The 18,012-nt window shown below is 45.1% G+C and overlaps 1 protein-coding gene across 1 annotated transcript in view; it reads right to left on the reverse strand.

Moving 5' to 3' along the window:
• Positions 1-18,012, reverse strand: part of LOC144937466 (polycystin family receptor for egg jelly-like) — a 78,552-nt gene that overhangs the window by 21,655 nt on the left and 38,885 nt on the right. Inside the window, exons 11-19 of the mRNA XM_078864711.1 lie at positions 17,378-17,468; positions 17,101-17,204; positions 16,149-16,391; positions 15,471-15,975; positions 6,564-6,673; positions 5,868-6,128; positions 5,544-5,714; positions 1,957-2,111; positions 1,632-1,784 (exon numbers count right to left, since the gene is read on the reverse strand). Coding sequence (XP_078720837.1) covers positions 1,632-1,784; positions 1,957-2,111; positions 5,544-5,714; positions 5,868-6,128; positions 6,564-6,673; positions 15,471-15,975; positions 16,149-16,391; positions 17,101-17,204; positions 17,378-17,468 — 1,793 coding nt within the window. The remainder of the gene's footprint in view (positions 1-1,631; positions 1,785-1,956; positions 2,112-5,543; positions 5,715-5,867; positions 6,129-6,563; positions 6,674-15,470; positions 15,976-16,148; positions 16,392-17,100; positions 17,205-17,377; positions 17,469-18,012) is intronic.

Consider the following 18,012-nt stretch of genomic DNA (forward strand, 5'->3'; position numbering starts at 1 on the left):
GACTCGTTCCAGCTTGGACCTCGCTTTCTTGCCCTTGAGCTACACCCCCCTTAAACATATAAACCCCTTGTTGTAGCAGCTCTCCCGCTGTGTTCTCCCTAGTTCAGCAGTTTTACTGCTGGGTTCTGTTTCGCCTGATGACGATCGCTTGTATTGCGATCGAAACGTCGTGATATATTATTTTATTTAAATTTTCTACCTAAGTGACTTTACTGAAAGAACCAAAGAGTACTATAGAGTTGGTAGATACTACCGTAGAGTCAGTAGATACTGCTATAGAGTCAGCAGATACTACTGTAGAGTTAGTAGTTACTACTATAGAGTCGGTAGATACAACTGTAAGGTCAGTAGATACTACTATGGTCAGTAGTTACTACAATAGAGTCAGTAGATACTACTATAGAGTAAATATATACTATTATAGAGTCAGTAGATACTACTGTAGAGCCAGATACTACTGTAGAGTCAGATACTACTATAGAGTCACTAGATACTACTCACTATTGTATGTAGGGTGTTTATGTATATATGCCTACGCGGGGGTAAAAACATTTTTTGAGGGGGGGGTGTCGAAAATTTTCAGAAACCTTTTAGATGAACTATTTACCCCCCACTTTCTATACATTTTTGGACTTCTGCAAGCCTCTTATAATTTTGTTGACGGACAAATTAATCTCATGGCGGGACCCCAGGGTCCCATAAACTGCGTTGCAACGTCATTTTATGACTACAACATTAATCCTCGCTGCGCTTGGACGACATGACAACAGAATGTTCCGCGGCAGGTAGGTCGCTGCATTTATGTGCGTGGTGGGACCGAGTCGCCAAAAATAAAATAACTAATTACGATTTTGACTTCTGTTTATTCGGGACCCCGGGGTCCCGCCATAAGGTTCAAATGGACAAAAGGCTTTCACAGCTTAGTATTTGTGTATGTATATGTTATGTTTTTAAGATTTTGAAATATTTTTTAAGGTTTTGAAATATCTTTTTCCCCCGGGAAACGTTGGGTACTTCCAGCTAGTAATCTATAAAAAAAATGGTGCAATTCCTGTTTTGGTATCATAAACAGAAGTCAAAATTTTCACTCCTCTGTTCCTGTGGATACGAAGAGAACTGATGACCAACTCACTTTTTCAAGATATGAATATATTCACTGGCATTTCCACAAAGTGTATGATTAAGTAGTGAGATTTTAAATTGGCCATTCGTATTTGCTTCATGCCAAAGACCATGCAGATGGTTTTCTTGATATTGATAATTATTTTTACCTTTGAACTCACTTTTGTATGATATTCAAATCTGTAATTTGACCATCAAATGAGTGACTTTTTCAAATGGTATTAGTCTACGACCACATTATGGTAACATACGCATGAAAACTAGAAAAACTGCATGCTTTAGGTCCATCATAACACAAGGATGCAGATGTTTTTTTTTTATAAACGAACAAGACTTTTGTTAACTTTGAATATGCAACTACAAAAAGGTTTATATATGCAGCCAATTATATATATTTTTGAGACTAGTAGGCATGCAGTATACTGTGCTTATATGCTTTTCACAATTTATTGTAGATTATATTTCAACTTAAATTTCATGAGAAAAATGTATGAACTCTTTTTACTTACCAAAGGTGACTTTCCGAAAAGTTACCCTTTAAGGCTGTATTCACCAGGAGCTTATTAGAAAATAGAAAAGATTCATCTCTAAGCTTGAACATTTTAGGATAATAATTAATGTTAAAACGTGAGGATGGAAACGAACTATCCACAAAGAAATATCTGTAAAAAAGAAACCTAAAATTACTCTTGACCGTTAGATATTTTAGTGGGCGACAACAATGTAATTAATTAAAAATTGTAAGCATTAATTTTTAGGTGCCACTAGTACAATAAAGCTGAGAACACATTTTGTTTCAGTTGCAGTCACCATTTTCTATTGCATAGTACTCACACATGTTCATTTTCCTGGTCAAACACGGACAGTTCACTGATGTTCCAGGAATCACAGGCATTGTTGCCTTTGAGCCATAATTTAATATGAGATGGTGTTCCATAGTTTTCAGGCATAGAGAATATGAAGTTATATGTTATGCCTGTTTCAAATTCCTAAAAAATACAAAATTTAACAGTAATGTAATGGTCATAATTCAGAAATTGTCCACTCCAAGCACTGCTTTTATTGACGATGGCTTTTGATGGCACCGCACCTCACCATATCTTCTTCTGAATACAACAACTTTTGACCAGTTGTTGTTCATTTGACAAGTTCTGATTTCAGAGTATCCCTTCATCTGCCTTTAGGTTTTTCCATTAGTTATTAACCTTTGGGTAACCCAGTGCCTGTTTAAGTAAAATGTCCTCCTCTATCCTGCATTATTTGGCCACATACTCTTATTGCAATCTTCTTTTCCTAATTACATTCACAATTATTGACATGCTCTCTCACTAAATTTGAATTCGTTGCCCCCATCCTGCTTGCAATTCTTGGCACCCTTTCCAGGTCCTGGTGTTGATGGACAGGGGTCTGCAGCTGTGGCCCCAAGGGCCCTGGGGAGGTGTCTCTCATGGAAGAACTTCCCTGAGGTTATGTGAAACCCTTTAAAGAAAACCCAGCTACAAACCTTTATATTTATAGATTAAAACAAAAAGAATACAAAATATAGCTCCTCAACACTTTTGGGTGGCCCAAAATCTGCAATTAAAGTTTTTTTTTATTTCAAATGATCCTCCTAACTGGATCCAGAAACCTTTATGATTTCCAGATACAAACATTTCTGGGCCTAAAAAACAAACAAGCTGAAAAAGAATTGCGCCTCAATGTTGGGTTGGCGAGGGGAAAAATTTACAACTTTGGATTTAAAAAACAATCTTATGTTTCGATTCATCACCCTTTAAGATCTCCCTATGAAAATTTTCATAGGCCTAGGTTCCAAACATAACTTATTTTACTCTCAATTTTGGTGTAGGCAGAGAAAACCTTGAATCCATAAAAATCACCACCTCTGTCATTGGCACTTCCATACAGCAGAACAGTATACAGTAGGGTATTGACAAAACCATGGCTGATTAAATACAGGCTGTCTCCAGTTTACCACAATCTACATTTAGCACGTTTATATAACTGTAGAGTCATTGATCATCGGGCTAGGGGTCTCTGTGTTGGCAACGGAGGGGCGTTGTTTATGAGTCACTGTCTATCTCAATCACTATCTGTTCATGCTAGGACCGCTCTTCCCCTACACCTTGGACAAAGGTTTTTAGGTCAAGTCACTCCAAGTTGGAGGCCTATGTTTTTTCCTAAAGTACGAGGTTCATTGCTGATCGAATACATAGCGGTCCCCAACAGAAGTATGGAAATGACCGTGCCCTAGCCCATGGGAACGACCACTGACTGGTGCTGGCAAAATCCCGTACGACTACTTGCCTATCGCTAGTGAATCAGGAAGTTAGAGCCCAGAGTGGGCATAGACCAGGAAAGCCGAGGGACATAGAGTGGATGTTTGTGGACGAATGGGTTCTCATGCCACTGTGCCATGTAGACTCGGTTGAGTCACCCCAGAAAGTCCCTCTATGCCCAGCCAAACCCGAATTGAGAGATTAAAAGTTACACAGTCTGTGTCGTCTTGGTCTTCATATTGTTGTTGGTGCATTGTGGGTATGCAAGTGACTGTTGTAGTGGTAGTGTAGCGGTTAGCGTGCTGCGCTACGAAACTGGGCCTCCCCTAGGTCGACTCAGCCTCAAATGAGTACCTGGTGAGATGTGTAACATCGCCACTCGGGAGACAAAGGTGGCCGGGCGTGGTGTTGGCCACCCAACTCCTCGTGTGTTGTGGCAGCCTTTATAGGTGCTCGCTAACAGCACTTGCCCCAACAGTATGTTAAGGCTATACTGGGGATGTTTGCCTTTGTTGTTAAGCAGGAAGGTGTGAGAGAGCTCGGCCCGAACAGAACCTCAGTTTAGAAAATTCTCCCTGCCGCCAGCGAGGAATGCATAGGGTCTTCACCCCGAGGAGCCGTCTCCCTGAGCCGTGGGAAGGCAGCATAACCTCGGGTTGAGGGGGTATTGGTGGGTGTGTACGTGGGGCAAGGAGCCAACTTGGCCATGCTCACACCGCTCGCAGAGGAGCCGCCGCTGAGTAGTTTCGTGCACAAAGCGGAACCCCTCTTTCCGCTGAGACGAGGCACAGCCCAATATAACTATGCTCCGCGCCCCAGAGTTCGCAAAAAGGCAGGAACAGTGCAGATTCGCCATGGGTGTAGCACGAGGAGCTCAATTTAGGCCGTGCTTACATCGCGCGAAAAGGGGCCACCGGCGAGTGCTTTGTATTATCCACAAAGCGGTTCCCCTTTATCAGACGAGACCAGACACAGCCCAATATAACCACACCCGCCCCGCCAGATGTTGCGGAAAGGCGGGAAAAGTAGATTTGCTGTGGGCGTGAGGGGCCGACCATAGGTTATGGTCACACCACCCCTGTGAAGAGATACACATATAAACATACCCACCCGTGGGTAAGGGTACCTATAGGTACATACACGCATAAATGTACACACCTAAAGCGACAGTTGCACGGGCGCCTCCAACTCAACGCAAGGGGTGGAGTATTAACCCCTGGGTGAGGTGAGGTGCGAATTGGTTGCCCAGCAGGGGTGTGGGATAACAAACTGGTGGCGCACGCTGGTGCACTCAGAGAAGTACCCTCCAGGAGAGCGTTGCTCAGATAAACCACTGTCCTGTACAGGGGACGCGGAAACTCAGGAAGAGATGGAAGCCTGCCAGGGGCGGGCCCGTCGAGTTCGCAGCCAAGCCCGGCGGCATGGTAGAGGGTCATGCGATTCGCCCCCAGAGGAGTTGCTAGCGGAGACTAGCGATGATGGCGCACGAGGGCCTGGCAGTGGACGGAGCTGCGCCAGGCAGGCAACAGCAATGCCAGCAAGGTCTTGGGTGGAGTTGGTCCACCAATTCCCCACCCTGCTCGCATTGGCTTTTCGTCACGTGACATAACGCCATCATGAATCGATTTACGACACAGAAACTTTATTTACGACGCATCTTCCGACATGATTGAACACATTTGAAAAGCGTCAGTCTGGTTCCCAATATGACTTGGGATTGAGCTTTTGTTATTCCCGTGTTTTTGTGATTACCTATAAAAGCCTGTTGAATATGGCTAGTAAAAAGAAAAGCACATCGGCAACTGATGTTTTTACTGTTTCAACTGTCTTATAGGAACATAGGGTCCGATTGCCGACAATGTTTCCAGGAACGCAAAGTGTCTTAAAAGCAGGGGCCATCTGTACTTTGTATGAGCATAGATTAGAGAAGTGGAGAGTTATTTTTGCCGCGAGTGCATTTACAGCACTGCCAAAGCAGCTTCTTGGTGTTAGCTTTTATTAATTATGAATAACCAACGAATATGCATCCCATTTACACAGCACCTGGTTAAAGGTATAAGTCCGCTATCCATATAGTTTATTGGTAGCACTCAGAGCTGTCGACTGAAAATTTTATGTAAACAAAAATGCATTTTAAATTACCTTTAAATCTGGGTGAGCGAGTTCCCGTGTACCGAGTTCAGACTCGTGAAAGTACAGGTTGAAGTAGGCACATGACTGAGTACCAGAATCCTCTTCTGACACTGTTTTCACTCGTAGTAAGAGCCAGCACTTATTGTCTCCATCGAGGTCCGATAGATAAAACACTTTGTTCTGAAGGAAATAAAAGCAAGAATTGTGATTCAGTGCCACCCACGTATAGAAGCTAGTTACAGTATATACCAATATTTACTTAAATACAAAAAATAAGTGTAAAATACTCGTGCAATTATATGAGACGATGCAAATCTAAAACATAACATTTACCTTATCTTGATCTTGTATGTCTTGGTTTCTTGCCCACAGCATCACGATGATATAGAGCAAGACGATGACAGTGACAGTCGCAAAAACGGCACCGTTTGTCTCCAGGTCAAATTTTGTGAAGACACTTGTAAAATCAATAAGGTTTGGTGTCAAAAACTCTGCTGCAATAAATACGTTTTGTTGACCAAAATTTATATCACCAGCGCTCTGGTCTCCACCAACCACACAGACTGTCATATCACGTGTGGAGTTTGGGTGAACCTGTTCCCAGATATCACCACAATACTGAATTATTGCACATATTCCAATACAGATATCACTCTTCACGTGAAAAATGTTGCAGTTATTTAAACAATTGAAAAAAATCAGTCGCACGTGATAGAGACAGCGAGTAATCACTGCTTCCGATACAAATGTCTCCTCCGATTCTTGGAAAAGATTTTAAAATAAGACGTGGCATATAAGAGATAATTTACTATTATCCAAACTTGGCATTTATGTTTTATGAACAGGATTAGAAGCAATCTGGTGAAATGTAATGAATAACAAAGTAGATTCGGCCCGTACAATTAAAAATCCTGCTTGAAATGTTTACTTCCAGAGCCTACTCTAGCTCAAGTGTACCAATATGAAATCATAATGATAATCGATCTTATATAGAAAACCTGGTAAAATGATATATTGTTATAAACGTACCTGTGCCGAGGTGTATTTCCACTCGTTAACGGAGATGTCCCTCGATTTGCAAGCTATTGTCCATGCGTTTATTTTGACTTTTTTATTAATGACAAGCTTTTTGTCACTGCCTGCAAAATAACATGAAACATAAGGAGAAATTAGTGCCAATTGCAATGCAATAATGTTGTTGTGCACATAAAGTATGTTATGTAGAATACTAGCAGGAAGTACTTGGCTTTGCCAAGCGGAAAATATTTTTCAAAACGTGTCTTTTCTTAAAAAAACATAACATATACATACACAAATACCAAGCTATTGTGCAGAAGTCCTGAATTAAAAAGTAATAGAAAGTGGGGGGTAAATAGTTGATCTAAAAAGGTTCCCAAAAATTGTCAATCCCCCCTCCCTTAAAAAAATGTTTTACCCCCAGCCAGTTTTTATTTTGTAGACATATATACCTACACACCCTACATACAATAGAGTCAATAGTATCTCGTGATTCTATAGTAGTATCTACTGACTATAGTAGTAGCGTCTGACTGTAATAGTATCGACTTACTATAGTAGTGTAGCGTCATAAAAGATATCGCTATAGGGAAGCAGTACCAGGTAAGGGGTGTACTGTATGTGTGGAGCCCCTCCTCGTATTCGGGGGGAGGGGCGCGGCGAAGGGGAGAGTGGGGGCCACGCCAGAAGGGGTTGAGGGCGGGGGCTGGAAGGGGTTCGGGGTTTTTGGTGGCGGAGCGAGCGGGAGACCATGTGCCAAAATGAGGACGGCGAAGAACAGGGGCGGTTTCTTCATTAGGGCGATTGGGCGACGCACCACCAATGTCATTCAACCACAGAGTTACGCTAGCCGTCACTGTGCCTCTGGATATAGTCCAATCAGCGTCATGCTACGTTCTGTGGAGTACCACCTCTTTTTGGGCGATTTCCCTCCAGCTGAGAATCGCCCCGAGTGGTCCCATAGACTTACATTCAAAGATGTTTTTTTTCGAACGGGGGCGCTGCAAGGCATTCTCTATGGCTTCCGGGAGGGCTCGCCCTAACGTGCTTACGTCATCATACGTGCTTACGTCATCATACGTAAGCACGTTTCATCCAACAATATAATTTGTCGCCACCTAGTGGAATCTTTAATAAAATAAACTTGAGTGGTTTTTTTAATAGTGAGTATAGAAACAAACAAGATGTATTGTAAGAGTCACTTTATTTTTCATTAATATTAAAGAAGTGAAGTTGCCTTTACATGCTTAAGCTGTTAATTTATCCATTGCATGGGTGGACCTTATCCTTATCAATCATCCAGACATTTGCCCCCCCTGAGAGATTTTGCAGGAGCCGCCACTGGCGAAGAATCTGTCCCACAAACAGCTCCGGAAAGGGGGAGCGAGGCGATGCTACCGGCGGAACAGCAGGACGCCCACTGCGTATTCGCTTCACCACCGTTGGCGGGAGTGCGCCGGTCGTGTCGTGCCCGCATCGCCGAGCTTCTGGTGGCTGCAGCGGCGCTGCTCACCGGGCTCAACGAGGAGGAGCCACCTGTAGAAGTTGGGGTGCCGGAGGCGGAGGAAGTCGAGCCGGCTGCTGCTTTCCACGCGGGAATCTCCTGCTGTGCAGCCCTCACGCACGGCCACCATTTTGGCGCCCGGGCGGGAAAAATGAAACTCCTGCCAAAATGGAACTCCTGCTGAAACCGCCTGTGGAGCTCCATCACCCAAGTACCGGTTGCCGTTCTTTAAGGAGTTTACAGCGGCGGGAGGTGATTGGGACACTTTCCAGCGCCGCTTCAAGGTAAACTGTGATTTGGCGGACTGGACGGAGGCGGAGGCGCTGCATACACTTCCCGCCTCCTTGGACGACGACGCCTTGGCAGCGTTCTGCGCCGTCCCACCGGCGGAGAGGGCCATGTTGCCGATGGCCTTCGCGCAGATGGCATCAATTTATGATCTGCCATCGAACGTTCATCAAAAGTTTGCCGCGCTCAGGCGGGGGGAGGCCGAGACACCTCTCGCCTTCCACAGCACTCTGTTGGCGCTGGCGCAGGCGGCTTTTCCGAAGATGGAACACGACGGGATTGACTCCTTAGTTTTATAACGTTTATAAGCTTTGGCGATGAAACGTTGCCCTGCCAGCTACAGAAGACGACGATTTAACATCACTCAACATTGCACGGTGCATTCAAGCACACTGCAATCTACGACGACGCACGCAAGTGGTGGCGTGCACTGCACCATCTGAGGGTTTCGGTGTACCCGAAGAGGCTGAGTCCACCCAGGCCTGTGCTGCGGTCGACGGGGGTGGTTGGCGGAGGGAGAACATGGAGCGACGAGGGGGATGCAACTGGCGGCGAGGGACCTTCTCTCGTCAGGGGTGTGGCCCCATCCGCTGCTACAACTGCGGTCTGCCGATGCACGTCGCATCAGGATGCTGCGCCACAAGAGGACTCTCCGGGCCATCTTCGCCATCTCCACGGACCCCCTGAACTCCGTCTGGCCCTAAGGCGAGTTGTGGTACACCTCACACTCCACCCATGTAAACACCTCATTCATCACGTTTGGGCGTCGGGCGCTCTCGCCGGGGCATGGGGTGGGTAGTTGCGATTCCGCCGGGAGATGGCTGGTTACACCGTCCTGGTCAGTGGTCGGAGTTGGCCCACCAGGTGGTCGCTGCGGTGGTGGGATCGTCAGCTGTTGTTGGAACGATAGAGGGGGTGGAGGTACGTGTGCTCGTTGACACAGGAGCATCCGCTACCATTATTTCGGAATTGGTTTACAATATTCTGCCCTAGAAATGTCGTTTCCTTTGCGGCCCCATGTTTCACCGCCCATGGCGGGTCATTGGGCATTATTGGCCAGATCTCGGCTGAGGTGTCTATTGCTGGCATTAAATTAATGGGGTCGGTTCTAGTTTCGACATCCCTGGCCATACCCTGTCTGCTGGGGACAGATTTCCTGGGAAAGATGCCCCTACGGATCCTTTTTGACCAAGAATGTCTTGAGTTACCGTCGGGCCATCATGTCGCCTTTCTTTTATCCCCTACTCGATTGTGCATGGCTAACGCCATGGTCCAGGCATTGGCAAGTAGAATGGTTAAAATCCCCCCCGATATGCAAATGCTTGTTCTCTTACTGCTGCGCAAACAGCTTGACTGGGAAGCGACCGCGGGAGGGATCCTGTTGGGACCATCGAATAAAGTAAGTCAGGGCTTGACGCTCCTTGGGGCTCAAACGTTGGTTTCTAGCAACCAAGAGCCTGTTATTCAAATCATTATCGCCAGGTCAAAGGCGTCGGTTGTGCAAGCGGGCATTGTACTGGCCCACACATAGGCTGCGAGGGAAACATCGTTGGTGGCATAGGAGTCGTGTCGGCTATGGAGCAGAAACAGAGTGATGATGACGACTGGATGGATGCACTCTGCTCTGGAAACCCCGATTTGTCTGACGCTCAGAGGAAGCGGTTGCATGCGCTTTTACGATAATTTTCTGATGTTTTCAGTAAAAGTAAATTTGATATTGGCCGCACCATTCTCTTAAGCCACCACATCGATTCGGGTAATGCCCTTCCCATTCGGCAAAATCCCTATCGGTTAAGCCCCACAGAAAAAGACCATGTGTGGCAGGCAGTCGACGAAATGTTGGCTGCAGATGTGATATCTCCATCCACCAGTCAGTGGGGAGTGCCTATAGTGCCCGTTAAAAAACATGATGGGAGCTTGCGCTTTTGCGTCGACTTCCGCAAGCTTAATAAAATCTCCGTGGAGGATGCGTACCCCCTTCCGCGAATGTATGATTCGTTTGATGCTCTGGAGGAGGCGTATTTTATTTTGACACTGGATCTGTTATCGGGATTCTGCCAATTGCCTTTGGATGAATGCTCAAGGCCTAAGACCACCTTTCGTATACTCCAAGGGTTAATTGAGCTTAATCGGCTTCCAATAGGTCTTCACTCGGCACCGGCGACGTTTCAGAGGCTCATGGGACTCCTGCCTCATATATCTCGACGACGCCATTGTGTTTAGCGCATGTTCGAGGAGCATTTGGCATAATTGCGCGCGGTTTTTATTAAGATGCAAGCGGCTAATCTGAAATTTAAGCCACAGAAATGCCACCTGCTGTAAAAGTCCCTTCAATACTTGAGGCACATCATTAGCAAGGCGGGAATAGCAACGGACCCGGATAAAACTGCGTGCATGCGCACTTGGCCTACCCCCAAGTCGGTGGGTGAAGTACGCAGCTTTATCGGGTTTGTGTCCTATTACCGGCGCTTCATACCCGGCTTCGCCTCTGTTGCAAAACCACTCCACGTCCTGACGGCCAAAGGCCAAAAATTCCGCTGGGGGGAGGAGGAGGCCACATTTGTTGCGCTCCGGGAATGCCTGGTGAACGCCCCTCCCCTCCGATACCCCGATTTTTCGCTGCCCTTCATTCTTGACAACGACGCCAGCAACTCCAGAATTGGTGCCGTGTTATCCCAAATTGTCGACAGGGTAGAGTGTGTCGTGGCATATGGCAGCAGAGTGTTGTCCCCTGCTGAGCAGCGCGACTGTGTCACGCGCCGTGAACTGCTGGCTATAGTTTTTTGTGTGTAGCTATATTGACCGTACCTGTATGGCAGGCGTTTTGAGGTGTGCTCCGACCACGCCGCCCTCCAGTATGCGCTACACATTGATCAACCATCTGGCCAGCTCTCACGATGGTTGGATTTCCTCCAGGAATATTCGTTTAACGTCTCTTACCATAAGAATGCGCGGCACACGAATGTGGATGCGCTATCACGCTTACCACTGAGCGACAAGAGTGCGTGTCTCTCTGGTTCGGGTCGTTGCAAGCCATCCGCCGAGGCAGTGCCTCCTCCTGTGGTGGCGGTGGTGGAGGTTCAAACCCCTGACAATTCCAGGATCCTGACGTGTGTGATGCCACCCTCGGCCTCAAACATACTGAGTGGGGACGCCTCCAGGCGGAAGACTCCTCCTTATTTAAACTGTGGCGCCGTATCAGGGAGCCTGGGGGGGGGCAAAACCCCATGGGGTGACTCCAGTTATCCTCAAAGGGGGACTCTTGATGCACTGGGATGTTGGGTTGCACCATTATAGCATTGTGGTGCCCACTGTCCTCAGGAGTAAGATCATCTGGGCGGTGCATGAGAAGCTGCTGCACCTTGGCGTGCACAAAATGCTTTCAACCTTCAAACTCAACTTTTTTTGACCAGGAATGTCAGGAGATGTGAGTGATGTGCTGAAGGAGTGTGTGCAATCCATTCGCGTATCCCGTATTAACGAGCTCATCGCGCTTGACGTTCTTGGGCCATTTCCGACCACACCGCGGGGAAATAGATATTTATTGGTCAGGGTGCAATATTTTTCCCGCTTGCTGATGGCCTGGCCGCTTCCCAACCAGTCGCCTGCGTCTATCACGGAGGCGTTTCTCCACGGCTACGTGTTGGACAAGGGGGCCCCGGAGCACCTCCTCACTGATCAGGGGGAAAAAAATTCATTTAAATTATTAAGCGAAATATGTGACTCATTGAGCACGAAAAATGTTCAAACGTCACCCTATCATCCCCAGACAGACGGGATGGTGGAGCGACTGCACAGAACCTTAACTTCAATGTTGAGTCAGCAGGTCAGTGAGTCTCAGACCGACTGGGACACGCACGTTCCTGGGGTTCTCTGGCATAGAGGATGGCTCCCTACGCTTCTACCAGATACTCGCCGTTTTTTATGTATGGGAGGGAGCAGGAACCCCCGATCGAGGTTCAACTGAACACGGGCCTGAATAAGACTAAGGCTAACATGCCTGAGCCCATGCGTCTTACCCTTCAGAGGGTGTCAGAGGCACGGGAGACTTCTAGGGAGAATTCGGCCTTACGGCAGTCGGCCAATGAGCAGCTAAGGGGGCTTCGGCTATCCGGCAAAACATGGGCTCAGGGTGATAGGGCTTGGTTGCACTGCCCTCAGGTTCCTGTGAGTATCTTTCCCAAGCTTAACAAACCTTGGCGAGGGCCGGTCGACATGGTTCAGGCCGACAGGCCGCAATGTGTTAAAATTCGATTTGGTCGCCAGTGTTGGTTTGTGCACCCCTCGCGCCTTAAGCCTTTTGTTGCTCCGTGAGAAATCCCTTCATCCCCATTACATACAGGTCGAGTGTCGGGTGTTCCTGACGAGCTGAGGCATGCATCCGGGGGGGGGGGGTGATTCTCAGGAAAGTCCCACACCTAACACTTCGGATATTTTTTTTTGTTTTGTTCCTGTTATTGACTTCAATCTCTCTCTTCCGCCCCCCCCTCCCCCCCACCTCGTAAACTGTATATACGGTATTTATTATTCGGTCGCCGGTTATTTATTGTTGGGGGACACTATTGGGTTCTGGGCTGTTGACAGCCGGGACGGCTGGAATTTTACAAAGGGGGGGGTGTGATATAGCATCATAAAATATGTCGCTATAGGGAAGCAGTACCAGGAAAGAGGGGTAATGTATGTGTGGAGCCCCTCCTTGTATCCGGGGGGAGGGGCGCGGCGAAGGGAAGAGCGGGGCCACGCCGGAAGAGGTTGAGGGCGGGGGCCGGAAGGGGTTCGAGGTTGTTGGTGGCGGAGCGAGCGGGAGTAAGCTGGTAGCCAGGGCGCGGGACTCAGGGCTTGAGGAAAAGATCGTAGTTTCCGACAAAAGGTGTAGATATAGTTAGCCGGGACTCACCCCCTTTGGTCATTCTGCGTGTTATTGTGTTAATAAACGTGTTGCCTGCAGAGAAGGTGTGCGCCTCCATCATACACTACAGTAGTATCTATGGACTATAGTAGTATCTACTGACTCTATATTCGTATCTGCTGACTGTAGTTTTACCTACTGACTGTACAGTAGTATCTACGGAATACTGTAGTAGCTACTGACTATAGTAGAATCTACTTATTGTATAGTATTATCTACTGACTCTAAAGCAGTATCTACTTACTCTATAGTCGTATCTACTAACGCTGCAGCAGTATATACTGACTGTCGTGGTATCTACTGACTGTAGTAGTATCTACCGACTCTACGGTAGTATCTACCAACTCTATGGTAGTATCTACCGACTCTATGGTAGTATCTACCTACTCTATAGTAGTAACTACTGCCTATAGAGTAGTATGTAATAACTATAGTAATATGTACTGAATCTATAGTAATATTGATTGACTATAGTAGTATCCATTGACGATAGCAGTAACTACTAACCCTATAGTAGTATCTGCAGACTCTACAGCAGTATCTGCTGACTATAGCAGTATCTACTGACTCTATAGCAGTATCTACGGTAGTATCTACCAACTCTATGGTAGTATCTACCGACTCTATGGTAGTATCTACCTACTCTATAGTAGTAACTACTGCCTCTAGAGTAGTATCTAATAACTATAGTAATATTTACTGAATCTATAGTAATATTGATTGACTATAGTAGTATCCATTGACGATAGCAGTAACTACTAACCCTATAGTAGTATCTGCAGACTCTACAGCAGTATCTGCTGACTATAGCAGTATCTACTGACTCTATAGCAGTATCTACTAACTATAGTAGTATTTACTGACTATAGTAGTATGTACTGACTATAGTAACTACTAACTCAATACTAACTCTATAGTAGTATTTACCGACTCTATAGTAGTATCCAGAGGTGGGACAAAGTCATTGTTATGCAAGTCCAAGTCGAGTCGCAAGTCATCAAATTCATGACTCGAGTCTGACTCGAGTCCAAGTCACATGACTCGAGTCCACATCTCATAGGTGGGACAAAGTCATTGTTATGCAAGTCCAAGTCGAGTCGCAAGTCATCAAATTCATGACTCGAGTCTGACTCGAGTCCAAGTCACATGACTCGAGTCCACACCTCTGGTAGTATCTACCGACTCTATGGTAGTATCTACCGACTCTATAGTAGTATCTAATGACTATAGTTATATCAACGGAATCTATAGTAGTATATCTTGACTCTAGTAGATTTACTGACAACAATAGTATCTACTGACTCTATAGTAGTAACTGAACATATTGGGGTGGGGGGGGGGCAGAAGAGGACATCACGCTGTTCAGGATTTACCTCAGTGTTGTGCTTCTGTTTTTTTGTGTGTTTTTAACATGAAGAAGAACTTCCCTCCCTGTCACCACTCAGCGAGCTCGTGTGCATTGCTATGGGCAACCGCGTTTCTGCGCATGCGCAGATGCGTGCTTTGGTGCCACGATCAGTTAAAAAGTTAAAAAGTTTGTGTTGCATTACATTATATTTCCAAAAGATTTGGTAAATTTTGTTTTCTCAAACTATTTATCTCTCTAAAATTTACCAGGCTCTCATAGGGCCATTCGATTTTTTTTCCCTAAGTTGCTTCGGGGTGGATTCATTGACATGCTGATTTCTCTGCTCCAGCAGCTGCCCCAGCAGACCCACCTCTCTCTCTCTCTGCCCCCCCCCCCTCTCTCTTCATGTAAGGCCTCGACACAGAGGCATTGGGTCTCTGTTTGTCTAAGTTGTGTGTCTCTCTCTGTGTCTGTGTTGTCTCTTTCTGCTTGTGTGTCTGTCTGTGTGTCTCCATGTCTGTGTTTTGTCTCTCTCTCAAATTTAGTTATACCTGATGATGGTTGCTTGTGTTGCAATCGAAACGTCGTATTCTATTATTAAATTTATTTTCTTTCTACGTGACTTTACCGAAAGAACCAAAGAGTATTTCCTGCAGTCACGAAAGCTTCAAATCAAGTTTGATTTTATTAGTTTATATTTGACCAAGGGCAAAAACATAGCGAGTTTTCGTTTAGGGGCTTAGTTTGTTGTCTGTATTTTGTGAAACGTAAACCCAACAGTTTGTCAGTTAAAAGCGTTACACGTCCACACACACACAAACATACAAAAAATTATGGTACTTTGAAAGGTAAGATATTTTTTACGCTTACCTGTATAGAGGGCAGCAATATGATAAACTCCTACCTGAGTTGCATTACTGGGAATGAAAAATCGAGGAAGAGCCTGAACACTATTCACCATCTTGTTTTTGAATCCGAATCCACCCGTGTTCAAAGACTGATGCAGTTTGTCATTTCCCGATGTGCTGGAATTCACAACAAAGCTGAAGTCATAGAGCAGTGGCTCAAACTCTGGCTGTTTTTCAAAGCGTAGTAAGAGCTCCACTTCATTCAGAATGTCACTGGTCGGTAGAAAATCCAATATTATGACCATTCCACTGTTTGCATTGACAAATGCTTTACCTTGCACAGTGTCGTTTGTGGTAAGTACTGGCAGTGAAATCTCCTGCCCTACAATTCTTTGATTTGTAACCTTGATTATTGCAGAGGTAACATTGATACGTTTTTTAGCAATGCTAATTTTCAAGCTGACCACCGAACTGTTCACGGGAGATTTCTTATCCCACAAAAATGGATTTTCTACAAATGAACATACCTTGAAAAGAGAACACATACAGTTCCTACATAAAAATATACACAAACAGTATGTAAAAATACATTCCACTGATACTATCAAAATTATAGATTTCACATCAAATTAGTTGGCTTAAAATTATGATTATCACTGGATATACTGGATAAACATAAACATATGTTAATGATTTGTACCTGGACATTTACTTTGTCCTTCAGCTGTAATAATGTTGAACTATTGGTCCCAATAAGTGAAGCATCACTCCCATCTATTGATTTCCAGGTTGAGTTGAGGAGGGCTTGCTCAGAAACTGTCTGCATCACTAGAGACATATTGTTACCATTTAACGTGACGGCCTTCTCTCCAGATACAGAATTTTTACTTTCCACTTCTCCAATCAGCAGCAATGTGTTGTACGCATTATCGAAGGTATTTTTCTGAGAAAAACAAAAATGTTTACACATTTTAAAATCAGTGAATACTTAGCAGTGGAACAATGTTTACTCAGTTCAGAGACAACATACATTTTATTTGCACTTGCTAATTATGAAAATTATTCTATAACATTGTTTTTTAATTATTATTTACTTTAGGGATACTGCCATCGTGTAATTTTCAGCACATTGGACCTGCAATCCCGAGGTCACTGCTTTTGCGCTCCTGATGCAGCAGTTTAAAAAGTGGGCAAGGATGAGTGCCTTCCAGTTTTGGATAAGAGATATTTTAAAGTGGCAACAGACATAGTTGCTGAGCGAATCACTAATTTTATGTAAAGCTGACTAAAGCTTTTCAGAAATAATGTTATTTAACTTATTGTATGACAGGAATAAGATATGTAAGATTAAATTGTCATAAAAGTAAACATAATAAGGATGAGCAGACTGATATCAAAAGTAGTTACAATGAAGGAAGCAGCCACTGTATTTACAATTACAACCTATTGCATGGGATATTTACTTGGCAACATTAATGGCAAAGGAGATATACAACAATGTAAGCAGAATAATAAATTTAGACTTAAAACTTTCGTGACTTCAGGGATTCATATTCTTGGTTCTTTCGGTAAAGTCACGTAAATAGAAAAAAATTTAAGAAAAAAAGAAAAAACCCCACTATGAATAATACAATGATAAAATAACCACTTACCAAATATGAGTCATTTTTTGCAAAAGATGATATTTGGTTGTCGTTTACATCACTTTGTAAATTCAATTGCATCTGAAATGCATTTGCACCCATTTCAAAGATGTCTGCCAAATATAAAGACACAACTCAATCCAAGTCACAAAATCACAATTATTATTCCCTTCAAGTTACGTCTTTAGAAAAAGTTTAACTTTCAGTAATTGAAATACATTTAGAATCTGCAGTTGGTCATGCCAACATTGTTACTTTAATTGTGTATAAAATGCATACCAATTACCTGTAATGACCTTCGCTATATACTTCCTTTGCACATTTCTCATCACCTTCATTTGTTGCAAAATTGTTGTTGCAGTGTTGATTAAAGCATTCTAATGTGGGACAGGCATATGAATTAATCAAATTGCTACATCACACAGTATATATCAAAGGAACATATTGGCTTACAGTGGTGCATGTGTAGAGTAGAGATGTACGCAGTGCGCACAGTTATTAAGGTTGAGAAGCGGGTGCAATCGAGGACGACCAGGTGTGCGCGCTGGGGCAGGAGGTTGGCGCAGGAGAGACGGGAAATGGGGGTGATGATAAGGGATTAATGAGTGCAACAGGCGCCGTGGAGGCGACAGCTTAAGTGGGGAGCGCGTGAGGACTCTGAATGAGGAGGGGTATATAAGCGGGAGTGTGCGTGAGCAAAGTGGAGTTGTTTGGGGACCAAGAGTGAAGACATCTCGCCGCTGCCGCTCGAGCCGTCAACGGGACCTCGCCCCTCACGCTGTCACCGGGCGGGTGTTGGCTGAACACCCCCAGCCCGGGACAGATGGGTGAGTGGGTACAGGGCAGCGTAGGAGAGGGCAGCGGTGCGATGGGAGACAGTAGGTGAGGTGCGGAGGAGGTGAGGTGCAAAGTAGGTGAGAT

Source organism: Lampetra fluviatilis, chromosome 19 (assembly GCF_964198595.1).
Source record: "Lampetra fluviatilis chromosome 19, kcLamFluv1.1, whole genome shotgun sequence".
NCBI classification, from domain to species: Eukaryota; Metazoa; Chordata; class Hyperoartia; order Petromyzontiformes; family Petromyzontidae; genus Lampetra; species Lampetra fluviatilis.